This window comes from Eretmochelys imbricata, chromosome 8 (assembly GCF_965152235.1).
Source record: "Eretmochelys imbricata isolate rEreImb1 chromosome 8, rEreImb1.hap1, whole genome shotgun sequence".
In the NCBI taxonomy this organism is placed as follows: domain Eukaryota; kingdom Metazoa; phylum Chordata; order Testudines; family Cheloniidae; genus Eretmochelys; species Eretmochelys imbricata.
Window position 1 is genome coordinate 12,338,481 of NC_135579.1, and position 16,388 is coordinate 12,354,868.

At 39.4% G+C, this 16,388-nt stretch overlaps 1 protein-coding gene across 2 annotated transcripts in view; it reads right to left on the bottom strand.

The window, feature by feature from the left end:
- Window positions 1–369: 369 nt before the first annotated feature.
- The window catches only part of SEC24A (SEC24 homolog A, COPII component), a 51,409-nt gene continuing 35,390 nt past the window's right edge, over window positions 370–16,388 (bottom strand). For both annotated transcript variants that reach the window (XM_077823621.1, XM_077823620.1), the window contains 9 exons: window positions 16,193–16,351; window positions 14,411–14,584; window positions 13,697–13,807; window positions 13,073–13,248; window positions 11,004–11,141; window positions 9,790–9,894; window positions 9,570–9,662; window positions 8,873–8,976; window positions 370–3,671 (listed from right to left, as the gene is read on the bottom strand). In XM_077823621.1, the coding sequence (XP_077679747.1) occupies window positions 3,557–3,671; window positions 8,873–8,976; window positions 9,570–9,662; window positions 9,790–9,894; window positions 11,004–11,141; window positions 13,073–13,248; window positions 13,697–13,807; window positions 14,411–14,584; window positions 16,193–16,351 (1,175 nt within the window). In that variant the 3' untranslated portion in view covers window positions 370–3,556. The remainder of the gene's footprint in view (window positions 3,672–8,872; window positions 8,977–9,569; window positions 9,663–9,789; window positions 9,895–11,003; window positions 11,142–13,072; window positions 13,249–13,696; window positions 13,808–14,410; window positions 14,585–16,192; window positions 16,352–16,388) is intronic.

Sequence of the window (16,388 nt, forward strand, 5' to 3'; positions counted from 1 at the left end):
CTGTCACTGTAGATTTTTCTCTTAGAGTAAAGCACCCAAATGCCTGGGTGCAAAAGCCAGTAAATCTGATTTTTCCTTGTTTAAAGTTTATTATAAATACTGTGCAGTAACAGAGTGGAATTTTGCCAATAATCGCAGTTACATAGCAGAAATGCTTCCATTTTTTCCTCCTGAAATATGAAGTCCCCCAATCTTTGTACCATTTACAAAGTGACAATTTTAGCAAGTTACAATTTTTTCTTTTAGCAATGCAATTACCATTACTGAAGTTACTAATGCAACCAATGGAAAAAAATGTCACCCAGTGATTGATCAAATATGGAATCCCACTTCTGTTTATTAATTAAAGGACTGATGGACTTCTGTGAGCACTTTCAATTAGTTTTATTGAGTAGCCAAATCTTTTAAATTAGCACAGATAAAATAAGCATTTGCATGTGTTACAAATGACTTTTTACAGGAATAAAACAGTGAAAATTACAAACTGTAAAAAGGAGGACAAGTAAATCCTGTCTCAGATTCAGAAGGGGCAAGATTTATAACTTCATGCTGAAGATCTGTGTCTGAGTTTCAGAAAACAAGGATTTAATATTACAATATTATACACTACTTTACAAAATTAAATTTATAAGGATTACATCCATAATAGTGAACAAAAGCTTAAAATCACATTTGATGGTCCCTTATATAACAGCCATTCTACATCTTTGATTATAAATTGTTAAGAAATTAACTCTGAATAAAAGAAATGTAAATCTTATTCTAGTTATTGCAAAATAGTCTGTTTAGACTGAGACTCAAATATATTAAATTATAAAAGATAATGTATACAAATTAAAATGGATGGTACTGATGTTGACAGAATTAACATTAATGTATCAAACAAATAGTTAAACCTCAGAAACTAGAAAAATAGAGTACATGTGCTGTGGTGGGGTTGTCACACTAAGATAGAACAACCAGGACCACCCTTCCCTGTTTAAGATCTTAAAACAAACAAGTTATTCTTGACATTTGTAATATACAGTGAGAAGTGTGGCAAAGGCAGTTTACACACTGGTGTGTTCTGCAATGATGTAAGAGTCATACGAATTGAAGCAGCAGGTTTTGTCCCCCACTGCATGGAATTGAAACTACACATTCAATATTGCAGAATATTTCTTAAATACAATACGGACATTCCAAAAGCATTCTACTTCAGATGGGTTCATTTGCTCGCTCGTTCATAAGTTTCACAGAGAAAAATATTAGGGATCCTAACTTGAAATGTTGTTAGTTACTATATTGGCATGTAGACTGACATTCATAGCTGTTATCCTGGTTTACATAAAGCAAGTGACGCTCTCTCTGAAACAGACACTATCTTTAAAAATGTAACTTTATGGAATATAATGACAAAGTATGTGGTGATAATAAGAAAAAACAAAGACTTTGGGTCTGTTGTGAGATGCATGGATGATTTCCGACATCCTAGTCGGTACATTTTATCATCATGTGCCTGGAATGAGTTACCACTTAATAAAACTGTGGTTGTCTGAATGACTGATTCTCATTTAAGAAATAAAATTTAGGATCTAAATGTGAGTGAAGCTAGAAATAAAGTAATTTAGTAAATTTTAAAACAATTTTCCCCTATATACGTACTATATTTTTTGAAAATAATGCACAATCTTATAAAAAAAACTTTTGGGAAATACATTTCCACTAGTCATGTAGACACAGCAGGCAGGGTGTTTAAATCACCTTTGGAAGAAGTAAATCTGTTCCAAAATGCTCTTTTGAAAACATCACAAATCAGCACAGAATGATAGTGGCTCTTTTGTGCTCAAATTTCACAAGATGTTTCTATGAAGAAACAGCTGCTTCTCCCCTGCATTGGGGTAACTCCTTTCAGTCAATTATACTGTAACTGGAGCAGAAGCAGACGAATGGCTGCAGAAACCGTGATCCTACCAGATCCTGTTAAATCCGCTTTGCAAAACCTTCACAAGTTTACTAGCCTAGGCACAATATCTACTTTCCTACCTTTTACTCATCAATTAAAAGTTACTTGACCCCAACAGGGAGATTTTTGCAAGTCTGCTGTAAGTGTATGAGCATTAATATGAACGAAAAGCAAAATAAAGTAGAAAACATTTTTTCCACGGGCATATAAGGGGCAGCAATCAACTAGCAACATAAAGAGAAACAGCCTGTCATCGACAGATTGCTCCCCAACCGATATACTTTAATTCTCATGTACTTTACACATCTTACATTTAAGAATACCAGCTTTCTGTAAATCCAATTTCCGTGTTTCATTCGTAGCACTTGCAGGTCTGTCAGTTAAATTAAAACATGTATATTGTGTGCACACATGGCCCTGGAATTAGGCTTGTTACAAAGCTTCAATCAAAAAGATTTGTGAGAACTTTAAATATATTCACTGAACTATAAAACACTTCCTACCAATATGTTTTTCCATTTATTTCAAGAGCAAAATTGTTACTTCTGCTTGAATTCAGTTTTAGATACCAAACAAAATATTCAGTACTGTCTCTAAAATATATTGATAAATTAAGGTTGAAATGCTACCACAGCCTCATTTCACAAAACATGTTATGGGCCTAACATTTAAAGCAGAAATCTATCTAATGTAACACACAAAGGATCAGGTGGTTTTATGCTTTGCCTTCTTTTCCCCATTCCTGCATTTAATGAACTATCAAGACAAGACCAAACTCATTATTTTTAACTACAAACACAAGGCTCAGTGTCAGTCTTAGCCCATTTTTGCTGCCAGATCACTTGATTACAGTTTTCAGTTTACACAGTATGCTTTGCCAACTTTGCCTTTCAGGTACAAGAACATTGATGCATTTGAAAGCTTTTTAACAAATTACTTCAGACTATCTCAATCCAGCCAGGCCAGTTTAAGCTACCTTTAGACCTATCCAACATAACCATTTCTAGAACATTAGATCCTAAAATTTTCATAATTTTTTTTTTCAAAAATTTGTTCATTTCACAATGAATTGTTTCATTGCTACTTTAAGTGTACCAGAGAGTTCTCTTTTTTAAAATAAATTTTCAATCTTTAATCAGTGGATATACTGTATCATAGAGACAATATAATTTCCCTGCAACTCAATCATATTGAGGTTTTAAATCTAGCAGCAAAAAAAAAGAAAAGAAAACAAAAAAACCCGCAAAACTAAAAGTTACAGAAATATACATTTTGAACAAAACTCCATTTTACAAAATGTATTTCACTCCTTCAATATTGCCTTTGCAAATGTACTTCATGCTGCAACTGCTTACAGTAAAAGCATAATTTGCAGCAAATTAAAGATCCCCAACCTCTTCAAATATATTTTGATTTTTAAACGTACAATATTATGTAGTTGCACAAATGATCCTCAGTTGCGGTCCTTTATTTGCTTTATTTTGTTGAAATCACAGTGAGAACTTCTCATCAACTGCACCAGGCCACAAACTTAACAGAAGATATTACAAGCACAAGTGTTCTTTACTGCAGAAATTTTCGCTAAGCAAGCGAGCCATACAACCCAGTGGTTCATTTATTCACTTGCTGCTGTATATGCAGGAGGAACTCATAGTATGATAAGGCAGATTCTGTTCTGTCTTCTATCATATTCTGTAGGAAACTTGATTTCAGTGGACTTTCATCCCTTGGAAATAGAAATAAAATGAAGGAGTGAAATGAAACATTCACGAATCTCTACAGTACTGTATTTTTAAAGTTATAGGCTGAACTAGCTATTTTGAAAGCTCTTTAAGTGGTGAAGTGTAAATGAACGGCCAGTACTGTAGGCCTCACAATCATTCATTACACAATATTGCTGGATAACGTTCACATTTAATTCACTAAAATGTCTGATGTTAAACACAGGCAACCTGGTTACATTTATAACGTAAGAGCCCCTCAATACCAACTGGCAGAGGGCCAACTCTTCAGTAAAGTCCAATCAAGTCTGACACTTTATACATTATCATCATAGTATTTATATGTAAAGAGTGTTGTGTGTAGTATCAAATGAGAGCTGGTGACATGGTGGTCAATCTCGCTGTGATGTTTGTACAGATGGTGTGTGGAGCGTCATGTGTGCTGGAAATATGATCCTAAAATGTTTTGGGGGCAGACTTGATAAACAAGTTGTCCCAGACAAAGGAAGAGGAAGTTACTTGCCTGTAACTGGAGGTTCTTTGAGATGGGTGGTCCCTATCTGTATTGTACACGTGAGTAGACAGGTGTGCCATGCACCTGAATCCTGAAGTGTTTCTTAGCAGTGTCCACTGACCAGCACGTGTGTGGTGCATCCCCTCATTACCCAGCCGAAGGTATAATAGGTAGTGCCTCTCAGTCTCCCTCTTACCGTCTTGGAATGTAGTCCAAAGCAGAGGGGATAAAGGGCAAGTACTGGAAGACAGATAGGGACCACATATCTTGAAGAAGCTTCAGTTACAGGCAAGTAACCTCTCCTCCTTCTTCAAGTGATGGTCCCTATATGTATTCAACACATGGGTAACTTGACAGCAGTGAGCAGTGCAGAGGTGGGTGTGAGGATGCCAATGTTAGCACGGTCTGCAGTACAGCCTAGCCTATTGCCGCTTGTGCAATAGTGTATTGCGTTATGAACGTGTGGACAGAGTGCCAGATGGCTGCACAACTTAGGTCTTGCCAGGACACATCCGCCAGTGAAGCTGATGTGGTAGGTTGCACTCATGTAGAGTGAGCTGTGACTCCATCAGGCAGGGGTACGCCAGATTGTTTGTAACATTCACAGATGCTCCGAGACCCATTTGGAGATTGGTTTGGAGAGGAGGGCTTGACCCTTGGACTGTTCAGCAATGTGCAAAAGGATTGAGTACTGTGAAGATAGAAAACCAGTGCATAGCAGACATGGAGGGATTGTAGGACCCTGTTAGTGGGGGAGGTGTGCGGTTTGGGGCAGAAAACAAATAGGTGGATGCACTGGTTTAGGTAGAATTCTGACAGTGCCTTTGGGAGGAGTTTAGGGTGGAGCCATAGACACACCTTGTTCTTGTGGTATATAGTGTGGGAGAGTGGGTGATCTGCCATCATGGCGCCTAGTTCACTGACCTGCCTGGCTGAGGTTCTGGCTACCACGAATATGACTTTCATCAAAAGGTGGGAGAGTGAGCATGTTGCCAGTGGTTCAAAGGGTGGGTTTGGAGGGCAGAGATGATGAGATTAAGGTCCCATAGTGGTGTGGGCTTCAGAACTGGTGGAAAAATGTTGAGTAAACCCTTAATGAAGTGGACAGTGGTGGGATGCGTAAACACTGATGTGCAGTTCGCTGTGGGGGGAAGGGTAGAGAAAGACACTGATTGCTGCCAGGTGCAGCCCTGTAGAGTTGATGACTAGGCCGGACATTTGAGGGCAAGAAGGTAGTCTACATTGCCTGGTATAGATACCACACTCAGTGAGTGATGGTCACATTGAGCCCATACTGTGAACCATCTCCGTTTTCCTCAGTAGCATGCCTTGGTGGATTCTCTCTGGCTCTCTGGATAAAGATTTGCCACACCAACAGGGAGCATGCCTGGTCTATCCTCGATCCTCATCCGAATACCAGGCTGTGAAGTGAAGAGGGCTTGGATTGGGATGCTGGATTCTCCCCTGATCTTGTGAGAGTAGATCCAGGAGAGTGTGAAGGCGGAGCGGCGTTCAGGTGGAGAATCTGAGAAGGTCTGTAAACCAGAATTGACAGGGCCAGAATGGGGCTATGACCATCACAGTGGCTCTGTCCCAACGAATCTTGCATAGTACTTGCAGCAGGAGGGGAATGGGAGGAAAGGAGTAACAAAGTCTTCTTCCAGGGGGAGGAGGAGAATGTTGCCCCACAAATTCTTCCCTATTGCTCCTCTGGAACAAGAGAGGGGCAGCTTCTGGTTCTTCAGAGTGGCAAACAGGTTCCACAGATGGGTGCCCCAGCTCTCGAAGACATTCTATAGCGTGGCATTATGTAGCTCTCACTCGTGATTGAAGTAGTGTTCTGCTGAGCGTGTGGGCCAGGCAATTCTGGGTGCCTAAGAGGTATGTGACTTGAAGCATTACGTTGTTTTTGATGCACCAGTTCCAAAGGCGGACGGACTCAGGGCAGAGGGAGGAAGACTTGGCGCCGCCCTGCTTGTTGATGTACACCACTGCTGCGATGTTGTTTGAGAGAAGTTGAATGTGGAGGGGCTGAATTAGCGGGAGAAAGGTCTTACACACTGAACAGACTGCATGGAGCTCTAGCACATTTATGTACATCCTGCCCTCCCATGGCTTCCACACTCCATAGGCCATGTGGTGGTCCAGGTGGGCTTTCCAACCCGTGAGGGAGGCATCTGTTGTGATGGTGACCTGTGGTATGGAAGGGGCGAACGGGGTGCTGATGATGACCTTGGGAGGACTGGCCCACCACAGTCCAGGGAACTATGATTCTGGCCAACATATGGTCTGTGTTGCTTCTGTAGATGGAGAGGAGCTACACTTGGAGGCAACACATGGCCAAAGGGGGGGGGGGGGGCGCGGAGGGAGGGGGAGAGAGAGAGAGTGAGTGTGTATGTGTGTGGGGCAGACCATGGTGTGAGGTCTATGATGCAGGTCCACAATGATGGACATAAGTGTTGCAAAGCAGTCCACCAGGAGGAAACCTCTCACTGCAATGGAGTCAAGACGTGCTCCGAGAAAGTATAATCTGCGTAGATATCAATACCGACTTTTCCTTGTTGACACAAATACCTAGAGATGCCAATAGTATGCAAAGGGTGAGGATCATGGCGGGTACTTCCTGGCACGATAAGCACCACGAGGAGCCAGTTGTTAAGGTAGGGGGTATACTGAGTAGCAGAGGCGGCGCATTTGGACTGCTACCACAGCAAAGACCTTTGTGAACACTCCTGGCACTGTCAATATACCAAACGAGAGGACCTGAAACCGACAGTGTTGGTGTCCTACCCGAAAATGGAGAAACTTGCAGTGGGGCAGGTAACTGTCTACATCGAAGTAAGTGTCCATGTTGTGAGCTGTAAACCAGGCTTCCTGGGGGAGGGAAGGAATAATCAATGCCAACGTTACCGTACAGAATTTGGGCTTTCTGAAAAAGTATTTATCATCTGAAGATCTAGATGGGGACAGTGCATGGCACCCTTCTTCGGGATAAGAAAGTATGATAAGTAGAAGCCTCTTCCCTTGCATTGAGGTGGGACAGGCTCTATGGCCCTTTCAGTGTGCAGATTTTCTTTTTTGGAGAATGCATTGATGGGATGGATCCCCAAGAGAAGTCCAAGGGGGGGAGGAAGGGAGGCTGGAGATACCAAAGATGGGGGAACAAGAGGAATTCTATGGAGTATCCATGGTGGATGTTCTCCAGTATCCAACTGTCCGTGGTGATCCTGTCCCAATTGTGAGGAAATAGGGCAATATGGCCCCCATAGACTGTACGAGGCACTGTGGTGGCATCGGGGAAGGTTTAGGGGTCGACATGCAAGTCAAAACTGAGGTTTTGGGTGCTGCTGGGAAAGGGTCAAAGAATTAGTTGTAGCGGAAGCAGGGAAGTGTGGCTGTTGCAAGAGGTGCCACCTAAGTGGCACATCCTGCTGGCATTGGTATTAGGCCAGGTAAGGTCACAGACGGAATAGTTGTCTCTGCTGCTTGTGTTTCAGAGCTGGGGTGTATATACCAAGGGACCATAGTGTGCCTGTAGAGTCCTTCAGTACATGAAGGGATTCATCCATCTTCTTGTGGAACAACTTGCTCATCAAAGGGGAGGTCCTCAACTGTATTTTGGACCTCCCTGAAATGAGCACCCAACATGTGGAATACAGATAGGGACCATCACTCAGAGAAGAATATTGATTTGTCTGTCTATAATGTAAACTGAGCATGGGGATGCCACAGACAATGGGCAATTTATCTGTATCTGCAGTAAACACCAGTTATCAGGAGGATGAGGAAGAGCATGGTGTTAGCACGCAGGAAGAGACTGAAGCCCAGGGAGTCATCCTGATTCTTGAGACAAAGACAATTAACATTGGGGAATATAAAGAAAAGCAAAAGGGCATCTTGTTATCTATCACTGAGGGAACAAAGAGGTCAGTGCTCTTTGCAGCTATGAACGGTGGATCCCCAACTATGTGGGTTGGTGATGCTGAAAAGCAATTGTAGGTGAGAACAAAGCTTGAAGCCTGTTATGGTTATATGTAGACTTTTAGAAGCAGGTTATTCTTTTGTTTACTTGTAACCATTTTCTGTTTCTATTATCGCTCCTTAATATCACTTAGTCTTGTTTTATTATAAATTCATCTCAGTACTATTATATTAAAGTAAGGTGTGCATCCTCAGTTGAGCTAACAGCCTGGTGTGTATTCTGTCTCTTTGGAGACAGCGGACTTGGTATTTCTGTGGGCATACAGTGACAAAGCCTGGATGCTGCAGAGGAACACTCTTCCAGGGGATTCAGGAACTGAAGTACACCAAGAGTTAACCTGCAAGGCAAAGTCTGGACTGGCAGAGTCCTGAGGAGTCTGTTTGCCTATCTAGCAGACAGGGGTGGCAGGAAGTGGTCACACAGTATAGCACCAATAAATCTCTTGCTGAGACAGAAGGGTAACAAGGTGACTTACAGTTCTGGATGCCCTGAGAAAGCATCAAACCTCCACAAATTAAAAGATGACAAAACAAGCAAAGTTAAAATCATGTCAGGTTTTCAAGCATTTACAGTTCACAGTAGGCACAACTCCTACAAATCTTGTGTGAGGGCACTGCAGTATAAAATGTGTCACGACAGTGGCAAACATGACTATGCATGCATGCATGACTATGCATATTTGTGTATTAGAGTTGTCGAAAAGAACTTACCTTATTATATACAGTATAGGGAAGAATGGCCTTTGCTCTCTCAGCCAAGAGATAAAAGCTATTGTTCTGGTAGATTCAGCTGTTTCAAGGTCTGGAAGATGCGTCTATTAGACAAAGGTTATCATTAATACATAATATACTCTGTCTTTAGGAGACAGAGTTAATTTAGTGTTAATGAAAAGGGTCAAGCATCATAATCAGGCATAAAGTAGGCACAGTGAGTATGAAGCTGTTTCACATACCACTGCAATTTCAGTGTCAGATCATCCTTGAACAAACTATCAACTGTGCCAAACTGAATAGTGGCTTTTGGCTGTCACAACTGGGACTACATTAACAGATTCATTTTCACTTGTGACCTAAACTAGGATTTGAATTTTCCAGCAATTGAGGGCTGGTGAGCTAACCCACTCTCCTTCCTGGTCCCAATATTCTCAATCTGCTCAGACTTTTACTGGATCTAACTGATGGTTATCAACTTCTACTTATTGCGGTTTCATAGTGAGTGAGCTGGATTAAGATAATTTTAAGTGGAGAACCTACGGAAGAGAGTCATATGATGGGGGAAGTGAACTTTTCCTGAAACTGTAATTAATTACAATCAGCTACAATTCTGAAAGGCTCTTGAGCTCATACAGGTGATAGATTATAATTTAAAAAGTTACTTGTCCTATTTAAGGCCAAAGCAAGCACTTACCATATTCTGTGGTATTGATGCATAACTTGGAACTCCAAGGACTTGGCTGATAAAATTCTGTCCACAATTCTTTCCAATCCAGATAAACATTACCTAAAAGACAGTTCAATAACAATAGCATTAATCTATGCAATACATACACCCTTATACTCTTCTGTATATCTAAAGTGCTCAGTAGCCTTCAGAAAAACCCAAAAGTTCATATAAAATTTTAACTTACAGAGCCAGCATCCATAAGATAAGCACCATCCCTACTCAGCTTCTCCACAGACAGCTGGAGAATGGGTGGCTGAGGTATTGTTTTATCATTGATGTTGAGGGCTCCCTAAAGAGAAAAATTGCCACCATGTAAGTGTGCCTCTAGATATATAGATAAGAGAGGCAGCAGGAATGAGAAATATTCAAGTGGAATACATTTTTATTAGTAAAAAACAATTAAGGACAAATTATACCCTCTTGCCCCCAAGTGCATCATCTGTTGCAGTCTGACTTTTACATTGTTAAAACTCAGATATAACATATACTTTATTATAAAAAAAGCAGTCTTTATTTTGTCTCAATGAAATTGATTCTCTTCTGAAAACTTCATACAATTATGTGAGCTTCAAAAATCTGCAGGCTTCGAAGTCTGGATGTACAGAATTAGTCTGCCTGCACTAATTCCTACACATACTGGTTCATGGCACTAATGTCAGGACTTATTTTAAAAAGGAAGTTGAACACCACTCTGAAAAACATCATCCCTGCTGCAGCATATCCCCTTTTAATGGGATGTGCTTTGTAGTGCAATAGACTATTTTCAAATTAGAATGCCAGCTACATTTTTCAGAATGATTGTCTATAGAATCCAATCCACACTGTGTCTAGAGTGGGGTGTTAGCCACATGTTCCCTCCAGAGCCCATCTATACCACCCCTAACAGACAACCTGGAAAATAATGGAGCAACATCTTATATGTATGTATGGTTTACAGTATTTGTAAACTTTTACACACTTCAGCTTAGTCTGAAATGCAATCCAACACTGGAACTACCCCTCATCTCATGACTTATAATTCATGCATGTATTGCTTCCAAGTTATTGCTGCAAAACTTGATTTAGAATAAGTCTGGATTACATGGAGTGGCGATTTAGTGCAGCAGTCTTTATAATAATTCCTTAATAGTCACACACACATGCATGATTCATGTGATGTGACTTAATTCGAGTGCCAAGGAATTGTTTCATCAGTTTGCCTATAATGGGTAAGCTGCTTTGATGTATCTTCAAAACTTTAAACTTTGTGACTGGCTGTGAGCTCTCAGACTACATACCTTGAAGAATACAGTTCTTATTTAAAGGGTTTTCTATGCAATACATATTCTTCACTTCAAATAAAGGTCTTTGGAACCAAGCAACCACAGAACCAGTGTAATAAGTAAAAAGAAATCATACCTCATCTGTGAGATTGTCAACTCTGTACAGATTGGGATGGGTCATAAGCATGAGGTAAATTAGGGGCTGGTTTTTCACTTGACACATAGTAAAAATACGCTCATCTAAACGGATATTTGTCCCAGTCTGGAATGCTTTCTGTGAATAAAACCAGTATTTGAAATATTTTAATTTGTTATTAATTCAAAGTCAACAAGTGAAAAGCACTAGGCAGAGTACCACACATTCAAGATGTTTATAAAACAAGAATAGGTATATTGCCTACATCTGCTTTTGATTACCTACATTAAGAAATATTTTGAGTCCCACATGAAATTTAGCCTTAAATATTTTGATCTAAAAATATAATAAAGTCTTGATTACTACAATGACCCCCCCACACACTTAATTTATCTGCATTTCTTAACTGAGTATCTGTACTCAAAGCAAGTTTTGTATATTACTTATATGCAAACAACTTTGTGACTAATCACTCAAGCAGTGTATCTTTGGATTCTGGAACCACTGACATAACATACTGTAATATATGTTAGTCTTATGTCTGTAGAACACTTTCTGAAGAGTGGAGTTGGAATGACGGCATATTAAGATGGATTTTTAATAAAATTATGCTTATTACTTTGTCTCAAGAAGCTACATAACGATACTTTAAAACCGCAATTCAAAGACTTGTTATGCTTAATCCTTTGGCTCTAATGCACATCTCTGTCAGAGGTGTTCTGACTTAATGGTAAATGCACTCCATTGGCTTACAGACACAAAGCAGCTCAACTGTTGCTGAAGCAGGACCGCATCCCAAACAAGTACTGAAAACCATTCAAGTGTTTGACTTTCTCTATATTAAAGAGATCAAATCTCCCCAGCATAAACACAGCCATAGCATAGACTTAACAAGGGTTTTTAGTATCATTTGAGAAAGTGTGAATGAGATGATTCCACCAGGTCTTGATCATGCTGCATTCTGAAAAAGTAAACCATCTATCCTAAGACTAACCATTTTCTATATTAGTTCAGAGGGATCCACAGCTGAAAGCCATTTTTAGAAATTGTTCAGTTTTCTAGCGTAGACAAGACTCAGGAATGCTGCAAACCCCTTTGTTAGAAAAGCCAGCAAAGATCAGTTCTTTGTGGACTAGCACTTAGCTCTCTCCCTGCACCCCACATTAAACTGGTGTATAGATTTGCCTTGTCAGCAGCACATAGAGTGAAGCTCCTCAAAGCCACACTGAACAGCAATTGCTGCATGTTCCCTAGGCTAGCAGTCAGGGGTATCAGACAATCACAGCAAGTCTCCCCATATTACTCCCTGCCCCCACTTTCCTATGCTTCCTCTCTTGGCTGCCCACTTCTGCCTCAATACCAATGCACTCCCAGGCACCCAAGCTTCTTGCCCTCTAGCTCCACCTCCCTGGTGCTATTCTTCACCATACTCCCGATCCTACACTGCTGCAGCTCTATACATGGAACAGAAGCCCCTTCTTTCTGTCATGACACACTCCACAACTATACCACCTCCCTACATTGTTCATAAAAATGTCAAGCTTTATGATAAATGCATCTGACATAAGCTCTAGATACAGTACACAAACACAGCCTATACATATGTAACTTCAGTCATATTCAGATCTTATGATAACTTTTAAAAAACCCTTTGTTGGTGGCTGATATAGACACCCAAGCCATCTTCTACTACAGTTGGCCCCAGAGAAAACCAAGGTGAACAAGCAAGTCTTGCTTTGCAGTGGTACTGGAAAGAAAAGGAAAAAAAAAAATCACCAAATCCCAGGGCCTGGAGAAATGAGACAAGAAGTTGGTTCCAGAACTGTTCCATTTATACCAGAAGAGGCTATTATCTTAAATGCCAAACAACCTCAATTACTGTGATAGTATATGGCAAGATGGCTGGTCTTAATTAAACTGGATCTAAACCAATGAAGAAATCACCCCCCTTCAAATATTGCCTTCATAGATAATATCATCTCACAGAAATGTTTACCTATACATCATTCAGACTGACATACTGAATATAAAAATAATGTCCTCTGGAAAGATTTTATTTTCATTCTTACTTGTTTTAAGAGAGCCAGTACATGAAGTGGAAAGAGTCGAAGGGAATAGGGAGCCATCAGACCAGGTTGCTGAATGCTTAGGACTGAAGAGCGGTAAGCCGACAGGGAATCGATTACAGCATTCACCAAGGCATCCCGAGCATCACTCAAACTAGCAGAAACTGACCGGTCCACAGCTAAAAAGCGGAGAGAGAGAGAGAGAGAGAAGTTTAACAGCTAATTTTCTTTTCTAGGAATTACTGACACGTATTATTTTGTACTTCTATAACCCCTCATGTCAGGATCTTAAGATGGTTACAAACACACATTAATGGAGCTTTACTGTGCCACCAAGAGGCATAGAGGGATAGGAACATTAATGGTACAGCCTAGAATAAAAAATCCCAGAGTCCTAATTGCTGCTCTAACTTCTGATGTGCAGAATTCTAAAGCCATATCAAACAACATGACAACATACAGTTGTACTGATATCTTCACACCCAGAGTCACTGTAAGTCATATGGCAAAAGTGCCTTCAACCATTCAGAAGGTAGGATACTTCCCTTGTAATCTTGCTTCCCAAAGGATTATTCCTCAAAAGTTTTAGATATTTTACACTTGTACATCAAAGAGCGTCATGCTTACCCATATTGGCTAATAAACCCGTAATAGCTTGTACATCAGCCCCCAGATAGACATCACTCAGTGTTGTAACAACAGGTAAACACATAGTGTGGACTCGAATCCTTCTTTCACCTATAGGGAGAAAATAAATCTGTGTAGTCGCCAAATGGCATTTTCCACACCATTATCTAAGCTGTGTTTTGGGGGAAGTGGGGAGAAAAATCACAAATTTACCAAAAATGAGGTCTGTACAGTAAAATTTGCAGTAACTCTAATTTTTTTAAGTCAATTTATTTAAGAATATCTTTTTTGCTCAACTTACCAAAAGCAATTAGTCTATATTTCAGATAAATAACTTATAAAACTGATTTAATGCACCATTAACTTGTCACACAATTATTTTAAATGAACACCTGTTAAGCAGCCAATTTACTCTTTGGCCAATTTATTTCTGGGCTAAAATTGCCCATTTCAGATCAGAGCAAGTTTTTCAGAAAATCTGTAAGGCCCTAAAATGCAGCTGCTGAATAATGAATAACTACTGTCACTAACAGGAGAGAAGGAATGAGCGTGTTAAGGTGTTAGTACTCTACCCTCTCTTATTGGGGATATGAAGATGCAGTTGAAGTTATTTACTAACTACAAGCAAACTAGATTATAAATTTAAGAATTTACACACATTGGCAGCTAACATATTGTATCATTCTACCAGTCAATGCTGTTTACATTTCTTACCTTTGCTGGATGTGTACAGTAGTGCTGACTGAAAAGAAACAACTGGCATGTCAGTGAGACTTTCCTCTACTGACATTTGTACAGCATATCCTGCATCCGGGTTTACATTAGGTAAAGACAACAAGTCTGTTGATCGCACAAAGAAGTTCCCATGGAAGGTATGAATGGAAAGACCTACGAAAGGAAAAACCATGTAATCTTATTTATTAATGTTACTTTTGCCATTTAATGTAAACTATAAACTGATTACATAGTTGCCCTGATTTCTAGATTATGGACAAACCCTTTTCAAAACACAGTTCCTTTAGTAAATGTAAATATCTCAAGTTGCATATTAATTTGTAACATGCACTAAAACCAATGGTTACCAAGCACTCAGAATACAAGTCAGCTCAAAGATTAGTAACATTTCAAATTTCTTTGACTCTTTGAGGCTGAAAGTCACAATGTGCTGATATTTCTAGTTCAGAATATATGATAGGATCAGTCATTTAAGGGAAAATACTATATACAGCACAGTGAAGTACTCTTTCTTTATAAGCACTACCCTTGGGAACCAGTAGTTTAGTTCTAAAAAGGTTACAAATTAGGACTGTCAAGTGATAAACAATAATTGTGATTAATTTTTTTAAACAGCACAATTAATAGAAAACCATTTATTTAAATATTTTTGGATGTGGTGGTTGAAGAATGTTTTATGAATGCACTTGCAATGCCATCTATAAAAGTGCCATGCGAATGCCTGTTCTCACTTTCTGGTGACATTGTAAGTAAGAAGTCAGCAGCATTATCTCCCGTAAAATGTAAACAAATTTGTTTGCCTTAACGATTGGCTGAACAAGAAGAAGGACTGAGTGGACTTGCAGGCTCTAAAATTTTACATTGCACTACAAAAAAAACCCAGTTATGTAACCAAAAAAATAATAATAAAAATCTACATTTGTAAGTTGCATTTTCACAATAAAGACATCGATCGCACTGCAGTATTTGTATGAGGTGAATTGAAAAATACTATTCCTTTTGTTCATCATTTTTACCGAGCAAATATTTGTAATAAAAAATATAAAGTGAGCACTGTACACTTTGTATTCTGTCTTGTAACTGAAATCAATATATTAGAAAATGTAAGAAAAACCAAAATATTTAATAAATTTCAATTGGTATTCTATTGCTTAATAGTCCGATTAACACTGATTAATCGCGATTAATTTTTTTAAATTAATCACATGAGTTAACTGTGATTAATCAACAGCGCTATTACAAATATATGATGTTGAATTCAATTACACCCAAGGTACAGGATCCTTGTTACAATGCACTGTTTGAATGCTTTTCTGTTGCTTCTTTATAGTTTTTAGATGGAGGTGCCAGAGAGTAAAAAGTTCCCTTTATCCTCTCAGCTTATGAAATTTAAAAATAAAAATAAAAATCAGGCTTCTAGTTTGACCAGAGGGCAGGACACAGGTTTGAAAGTAAACCATGTAGCAGGACTATTACATTGTGAATTCTTTATTTTTGCTGGAGTAGCCTGTGGAAGTACATGGTAACGAAGCACTTATTACTAGCCTTGGCAAGCCGTACATACTGATCCTGAACACCACTGCACCTTGATCCACTCTTTTATACTACTACTAATTCTGCTTTCTTCTGTGCAGTTGGATTCACAATGCCTGATTTTCCATGTACATATTTGCCAACTATTCATTCAGGCTTATATAAAAACAAAATTACCAATAAAACATTTTTAAATAATAAAGTGTGCAAAAAAGATTCTATTCAGACCTTTGGTGCATCTTATCCTCATGACCGCCTCAAAGCCAATCTTTCTAGTTAAGTATCGTTTCAGCTCTTTCTGTAATTTCTCCACCTGGACAGGGTTGTGTTGCTGATGGTAAGATTGATAGTAATACACACTCCCTGCTGAATACCTCGATATACAGCCTAGAATAGAAAATGTGCATTGGTGGAGTTCAAACCC